Below are 8,118 nucleotides of genomic sequence, written 5' to 3'. Positions count from 1 at the left end.
CCCCTCAGGTTGGGTAACAGCGTGTCTGGGATGTCCTGGCAGGGACGGGGCAGCTATCGAGGTTATTCAGAGTCTTCACTGCCTCCTCTGAGCCTGGGAGCTGCCTGCCCGTGTTCATGGCGAGGTTTACAGTGTTATTTTCCTCTCTCTCCCGGCTGTGTTCAAATGGCCAAAGGTCTGATCCTTCATGGGGCTGAGCACTCCCTGTTCCTGGAGCGAGGGGAGTCAGAGGGGCCCAGTGTCTGTCCCGTTTCCATGGGATTAGGCCAGGATTTGATTCCCTAAGAGGTGCAAAAGTTTTGCAGAAAGCATGATTTCTCAGTTAACAGAGGGTTTGCTTTGCCCTCCTTCCCAAGCTCCGATGGGATGTCCTTGCTCCTCTCCACTGTGCCAAGTGCAGCGTTTGGGGTGGCAGTACATCAAATCCAGCCGTTCAAATGGCCTTTCCTTGAACGACCCCCCTGACCCGCAAGAGGGACTCAATTAAACCAGCGGAGCTGCGTGTCCTATGCACGTCCTATGCAACTGCTCCTCCAGCCAGACTCAGTGACATCCTGAGCTCCACTGTCCTGTCAGGCACTGAAAGTGACACCCGGGAGCCGAAAGCAGAAAGCGGTGGTGGGACTTACCTATGCCCAGAGAATATCCCTCTGGGTGGAGGAGGACACAGCCAAGCAGAAGACTGCTCCATCTGTCTGATGCAAACCAGTGTCTGATTCTTCTGAGCCCCGCTCTGCTCCCCCGCAGCTGAAATGTGCCTCTGGGAAGCGATCCTTGGTTGAGGAGGGGGGAAAAAAAAAGATAATGTTATTTTTTCCTCACTAGAAGGGAGTCCCACCTCGGGTGGGCCACACTGGTGGGTCTCTCTCACTCAGCATGGGCAAAGCTTGAAAGGAGGTGGCTTTCTGGCACCAGGAGAAGAGATGGAGGCTGCAAGAGCACTGTGGACCCATCAGCTCCCCAGCTCTGGCCCGGAGGGTAAGGGGGTAAAGCAGCCTGAAAAGACTCTAAGATAGATGGCAGGGGGAAATTCGGTCCGTGAGTACACGGTGGCAATGCCATGGACCAGAGGGAAATCTCCTGCACGTACAGCGGCTGTTGGGGTCATCCCAGCAGCTCCTCCAGCGCCCGGCGTACCCGCACTCTCTGAGACCCCCGTGCAGCTGGTTTTGAAGCTTATCTGTAGTCAGTTTTACAATATAAAGTGTCTTTGTTTAGTCAACAGAACCACTAATACATGTGATTTTGTTGTTAATAGAGCTGTAAGAATTTTAAGTACCTCTTGGGAATGTGTCATTTTTGGTTGGCTTTTTTAGGCATCACAGGGTGCTGCGTTTGTCTTTGTAAACAAGTATTGAATAAAACATTTTGCGCACAGCCGCACTTTGTACAAGTGTCATGCAGGTTTCTGAAGTTTCAGAGAGAATAAATCAACTGCAAACTGCTGCCTGGTGGTTGACTTCGCTCCTTATAAATAGCTAATTTGGACAACTTCTCTCTGTGCGTCATATGAAATTCAAATGCTGTGCGTATCGTTAATGCGGCCACACAAATCAAAACTGCTAGAGCCTCTTTCCTAAGCCTGGGTTGCCACAGAAATGCCACAGGCAGGTTGGCTCCAGGTTGCTCGCCCTTCCTTTCCAAGGCAATCCTCGGGAAACAGCAGCAGGTCGCTGGGCTCTGCTACTTTGCCACAGGGGAGGAGCGGGAGCCCCACGGCCCAGGGTATTGCCAGCATGGTGGCCCAGTTCACTGCTGGTCATACTGGTTGGCAGCCACCATCACTCGGGGGAGAATTAGGCCCAAACTCAGCCATGAAAAACAACTTTGGTTTAATAAACCCAACAGAAGGACTTTATTAAGGTAAGGGTTGATGGCACCCGGGTCTGTCGGCGGAGCGCTGGGCACAGGGCGGATGCACGACCTTCCCTCCTCCCAAGGCACGGCGCTGCTGGGCTGGCCCTGCTGGACTCCACGTGGGGTGAAAACTGACCTGGTCCTCCCAGGAGGCTCTGAGCATCGTGCAGGATCCATCCACACTAGCCCAGAACTCAGCCCGAAGGCTCTGATCCTGGAAGGTGCTGAGCAACCCCGACTTCTGCCACTCGCCGCTGGATTTTGGCACGTGTTCAGCACGAGCAGGATCAGCCCCTCACTGTAATAATCAGGGAACGAGGAACTCAGCTTGCCTGAATTTCGCCCCTGCCCCCCAATGCAAAAATGCTGTACATTCCTTTATGCAGGTTTCCATAGAGTTGAACTTCGACTATTTTGTTGATGTCGCTGTTAAAGGGGTCAGCATTGCACTGTACAATGGGATCTGGCTGTCGGGAAATGTGGAGGAATTCAGGGACACTTTTAACATCTTGCTGGTGGGGTGGGAGGGCAGCATTAAACCAGTGTCCTGGAAATCTTGCCACCAAAAAGAAGAAAAAGCCCGGAGGAGCCCTGGGAGAAGTTAGGAAGACACACTGCTTTGTCGATCCCGAGTTTAAACGAGTTATTTCTTCCCTGCGTCCTTTGTTAAAATATGATATTCTAGCTTTAATTGCTTCAATCCTATTACTTGTTCCTTTTAGCAAGCGATTGTGCAGCCCCTTGCCGTGGGGAAATCCCCTGACCGGGGTCCCTGCTAGTTAGACAAGTACTCTTTCAGAAGTAAATGCCATTCTTAGCATAGGGAAGTACTTTAGGTCTAAAGGGGTTAAGAAGGCCTCCCTGCATTCAGAAACATGCAGGGGTCCCACCGTGCCAGTTCCAGCCTTTTGAACTCTTTCCAGTTTTTTTTCTTGCAACAAATCTGTCTGACTGCCACCAGGACATAGGAAGCGTGTGCCTGTCAAAGAAATCAAGTTTACTTTTTCTGACTTGTTAACAGAGGCAGGGTATAAATAGAGCTAACTCTGCTCAGACTATTAGCGTTTCTCTTAAAATAAGGGGGTGACTTCCTAGGACCTTTAATCCAATGAGGTCCAGACCAAACTGCACTATCAACAGAGGCAGCAGAGGAGCTTGCTGAAGTTTTTACAGAAGGCAGGTGTGTTTGGGTTCCTCGAGAATTTGAGGCTTACAAAAAAAAAAAAAAAACAACAACCAAACCAACAAACAACCCCAAGCAAACAAGAACTACCTCCAGCTCAGTCACTGCCATTGCCCTGGAGAAGTTCTGAGATGTTGTTGGTGCTGTTCACTCGGTGGATGTGGATCTTGCTGGGGAAGAGTAGTGTCCTCTTGCTTCTGGAGGTGTCTCTGAAAGGGAGAGCTCTGCCTCCCGTCCGGTATTCCCACGCTGGGATATGCCCCAATGACATGAACCCCAACCTGTGGGTAGACGCGCAGAGCACTTGCAAGAGGGAGTGCGAAGCCGATCTGGTGAGTATGCTCAGCTTTCTCTCTCTGCGTCGCGGGCGAGGGGCTTGGTCGAGGGGCTTGTTTGCACCGCGCTGTTTCTGTTCCAGATAGAAAGGTGCCGGCACTGCGCGGGACTCGATGCAGGCAGTGCATGTATCCGATTGACCCGTGACCTATATGAAATAGCGAAGGTTTGATGAGTTATCAGTTACACGGGGAGGCGTGTGGAAGCTGTCACTTACGCTGGTGAGGGTACAGCGCTCGCTCTCTTTGAGAATTTTCCTCGCTTTCTTGTTGAAAGAAAAGTCCGAATTCGATACTCCAGAGCTCAGCATGCCTCGGGGCCAAGCCATAGGATTTTAGCAGTGTCACCGTGCTCTTTGCTGGAGGCGGCCATCATCACTGCTTTCTAGTCCCAGGAGGAATCACGTATGAAATCATTTGCATTAACATGTAAAGCATCAGCCTTTGCTGCACTTGAAACACGAAGCGTGCTTGGAGTGCAAAACAGGGGCATGGTTCAAAGGACCAGGCAGATGCTCTCTGTGATGCTCCCAGCTCCAAATGTGCTTAGCTTACAACCCTAAAATTAATTTTTCAACCTGTCAGCACTGCCAGCTCAAGCTGGTGTCTGAAAATACCTGCTCGTCCTGCTTCTTACATCATGACCGACAGCAAAACTCCTGCAGCCCAAGGCAGGCTGGCAGCAACACGTACCATGCGGAAAAAAGTCCTTGGGTTCGTGTTCTACAGCCAGGTTGTTTCTGCAGCGCTACAAGGGGTGAGGGGAATAGAGGAAAAAGGTGGCCAGCAAGGAAACAAAGAGATCTGCTCGGATGGATCCCATGTGGTATGAGTGGAGGTGCTGCTTTTACTTCTGCCATTCCCACATAAGCCCCCTTTATTTCAGCCACCAGGTGCTGCAATGAATATGAAACCACTTGCAAAACCCCAGCGGCAGCAGAGGACGTGGTTTTAATAATTTACTGGTCAAAACCTGAAAGCCAGAAGCCACTGGCTAAAAATATTTGCTTTTGCCTTATGGCAGCACAGAGTCCTGGTACCTTGCACAGAGTGAGTGGTCTGCCAGCAGCCAAGGACCCTGCCACCAGCTCCGCCACACTCCTTAACCTCAGCTGAAAACGTTGCCCATTCTGGTTCCTAACTATGCTTCTGAAACCCAGTAATGTGGCACTGGAAATGGGGAGAGAGTTATGTTATTAGGTCATCTTTTTCCTGAAAAGGAAAGGATGCTGGGCTCGCGGGGAGCTATTTAGTTTGGTGGCTTATAAAACATTTTGTTCTCACTTACGGAGAAAGCCGATGGATTTCAGGGGGCTTGTAGAGGTCTAACACATGGTGGAAGTGTGTCCCGTTGGGTACTTGGTAGCGGCGTTCACGGTCCCTTGAAGTAATCCCTAACAACACAGCAGCTGTGATCACACATCTCAAATACCTTTTCTGCACAGAAGATGAAAATTCTGCTAAAATTAACTGCAATTTAGAGCTGGCTGTAGCTGAGACGGGGTGTAATAAATCACTAGAAGAGTGATGCTGCATTTGAAAATAGGACTAAAATAGGACAGAGCAGCCATAATGAGCTGTTTTGGGTTTGTTTTTCTAAATACCATAGAAAAATTATTTTTGGAGCAAGAATTTCCTTACTTTTGAGATTTTCTATTATTTCCTCTACAATGTGAACAATTACAAATCCTTGGCAGCTTCATCTCCAAGAGAAAGCTGTTAGTCTCAGGGAATTCAAATAATACTTCACATACTTTGGTGGAAAATAAGCAGGATTACTGCCTACAGCCATATGATAAGACTTTCCATCCGCTCGTGTTTCTCAGGGCTTGTCCTCAGGCATTTCAGAGAGTGCGGGAGGGGGGCTGTTGGTTCGGTAGTCCATGTGACTCTAGGAAAGGCTTGTGAAGAGGTTAGTGTTTGAGAAACAGAAACATGTTTTCCCTCTGGAGAGCCTTCTCTTGGAGCTCTTCAGAAACCCCGCTGTGTTTCGACACCTCTCGGGAGATGCTGGGGGGATGATTGTACTCATTGCTGGTGGGGACCCTGAGTTTCAGACATCAGACCCAGATATCTGTGGCAGACCTGGTCCCCTGAGCTAACACCTTGAAAATTTGAGGGCTCTCTCTGTGCTGGGTCTCTAGAAAGGACTTTACTCTGTCCCCAGTAATGATCAGGTCGTTTTCTTTCCCTTCAGGAGTGTGAGACCTTTGAGAAGTGCTGCCCCAATGTCTGCGGAACGAAGAGTTGCGTGGCAGCTCGGTACATGGACGTCAAGGGGAAAAAGGGGCCGGTGGGAATGCCCAAAGAGGCAACCTGCGACCGCTTCATGTGCATCCAGCAAGGCTCAGAGTGTGACATCTGGGACGGGCAACCTGTCTGCAAGTGCAAGGACAGGTGTGAGAAGGAGCCGAGCTTCACCTGTGCTTCCGATGGGCTCACCTACTACAACAAGTGCTATATGGATGCAGAAGCTTGCATCAAAGGCATTACACTGAACGTAGTCACATGTAGGTACCATCTCACCTGGCCAAACACCAGCCCTATCCCACCAGAAACTACAGCTCGCCCTACTACTGCCTATTCCGAGACAACAGTCATCGACATCTTGCCGCCTGCTCTTGTCAACAACCCCGTCCATCAGTCCGTCTACGTGGGAGAGACCGTCAGCTTCCTCTGTGATGTTACAGGAAGACCCAAGCCAGAAATCACATGGGAGAAGCAGGTTGATGGGAAAGACAAAGTCATTATGAAGCCAAACCACGTCAGAGGGAACGTTGTGGTCACCAACATCGCCCAGCTGGTCATCTACAACACCCAGCTCCAGGATGCAGGCATCTACACGTGCACCGCCAAAAACAGCGGCGGCCTTCTCAGGGCTGATTTCCCTCTGTCGGTCGTCAAAGGAGAACCCACATCCAAAGAAGCTTCCCAAAACAAAACACATTTTCCAACTGATGAGTGCCTGAAGCAACCAGACAGCGAAGACTGTGGGGAGGAGCAGACCAGGTGGTACTACGATGCGAAGAAAAACAACTGCTTTACTTTCATCTATGGGAACTGTAACAGCAACCTCAACCACTTTGAGACCTACGAGACCTGTATGTTAACGTGTATGAATGGCCCCATCAACATTTGCAATCTGCCCGCCCTCCAGGGTCACTGCAAGGCCTACGAGCCCCGGTGGGCCTATAACAGCCTGACAAAGCAGTGCCAGTCCTTCATTTACGGTGGGTGTGGGGGCAACGAGAACAACTTTGAGAGCCGGGAGGCCTGTGAAGAGATGTGCCCTTTCCCGAAGAACACGCACTGCAAAGCTTGCAAACCACGCCAGAAGCTGGTGACAAGCTTCTGCAAGAGCGACTTTGTTATCCTGGGCCGTATAACAGAGCTGACTGAAGACCAAGACTCGGGACATGCCCTGGTGACAGTGGAGGAGATTCTCAAAGATGAAAAAATGGGATTAAAATTCCTGGGGAGGGAACCACTAGAAATCACGCTTTTGAACATGGACTGGAGCTGCCCGTGCCCCAACATGACCACGGTGGATGGCCAGCTCATCATCATGGGAGATGTCCACAACGGCATGGCTGTCCTACAGCCAGACAGCTTTGTGGGGACCTCCAGCATCCGGCGCGTGCGGAAACTCCGCGAAGTCATCCACAAGAAAACCTGCGAGCTTTTGAAAGAGTTCCTGGGATTGCATTAACCTCCTTCACACGTGTCAGCCGTCCCGACCCGTGTGTTACGTAGGGCTAACCAGCGCTAGGCTAGTGCACGAGCTGCTTGAAGATACACCGTAGGAATTATGCAGAACCCTTATTTTAATCCATTAACGATGCTTAGCAACAACGTAGTATGGTCTTTGGCAAGCACGTAAACAGCAGCGAAAGGCTATTAATCTTGCACTGAAATCAATTCGTCCATATAGGAGTGCCATTTAACTAGATGACTCACGGCAGTAATTACACAATTTTTACGTAGTTTTCATCGTAAATGACGGAATTTGTCGCGTTTGTTTAGCTAATGGGTACACAGCTAAGTAATAAATAATGCCAACGTGATCTGTCTCATTTACAGTATGGAAATGTGGTGGTAAGTCATTATCATTAAGTCACACTCTTGTCTCCTCATAGCACCACTAGTATTTTAAGAGGAAAGCCTGTAAATTATTGCCTATATTTACCATTGTGCGTGTGTAACCAATCGATGCATTATGAATTTGCTTCTCCTTATTGAAATTTTCCCAGCAGTTTTCTTTGGAATGTACCTCGTTCTAAAATGCAGCTGCTACCTATCTTGCAATCCTCACTGGAGAAAACGCCCCCTCGATCCTATGCCCAGGACAGCAGGTCCCAGCAGAAGCTCAAGGCTCAGTCTCAGCCCGAAACGACTGTACTGTCATCAGAGCAAGGTCAGCAAAGCCCCTCACTCCATCGCCCCTCGCGATTCCTGTTTTAATCAATATATTGCCTATCACAAAAAGGCCAAGGCGGAAGGACAGCAGTGAGCTGCCAGCTGTCTTGCTTTCGAAAGTCCTTTACACCTCAGCGTATGCAGCAGTTGGGTGCTTTTCTCGTGAGAAATCCTGCTTTTACAAGTGAGAGAGCAAGGTAAGAGGAGTCAGAGCAAGACTCAAACGAGGCAAAAGCGACGCACCGTCTGCAGACTGTATTAGGCAGGCACCAAGCTGCTGCAGCCGAAGTGCCCAGACACAGACACGCAGAGTGGACACTCTAAACG

The 8,118-nt window shown here is 49.9% G+C and overlaps 1 protein-coding gene across 1 annotated transcript; it reads left to right on the top strand.

Annotated features, from left to right (window-relative positions):
• Positions 1 to 2,828: 2,828 nt before the first annotated feature.
• On the top strand, positions 2,829 to 7,577 carry WFIKKN2 (WAP, follistatin/kazal, immunoglobulin, kunitz and netrin domain containing 2). Its single transcript, XM_010142273.1, has 2 exons — positions 2,829 to 3,372; positions 5,573 to 7,577. The coding sequence occupies exons 1-2, from the start codon at positions 3,172 to 3,174 to the stop codon at positions 7,082 to 7,084; spliced, it is 1,713 nt and encodes a 570-aa protein (XP_010140575.1). The 5' UTR covers positions 2,829 to 3,171; the 3' UTR covers positions 7,085 to 7,577.
• Positions 7,578 to 8,118: the final 541 nt, after the last annotated feature.

Source organism: Buceros rhinoceros, unplaced genomic scaffold (assembly GCF_000710305.1).
Source record: "Buceros rhinoceros silvestris isolate BGI_N320 unplaced genomic scaffold, ASM71030v1 scaffold5678, whole genome shotgun sequence".
In the NCBI taxonomy this organism is placed as follows: Eukaryota; Metazoa; Chordata; class Aves; order Bucerotiformes; family Bucerotidae; genus Buceros; species Buceros rhinoceros.
Note: the sequence above shows the minus strand (reverse complement) of the source record. Positions and strands in the feature narration are given on the sequence as shown.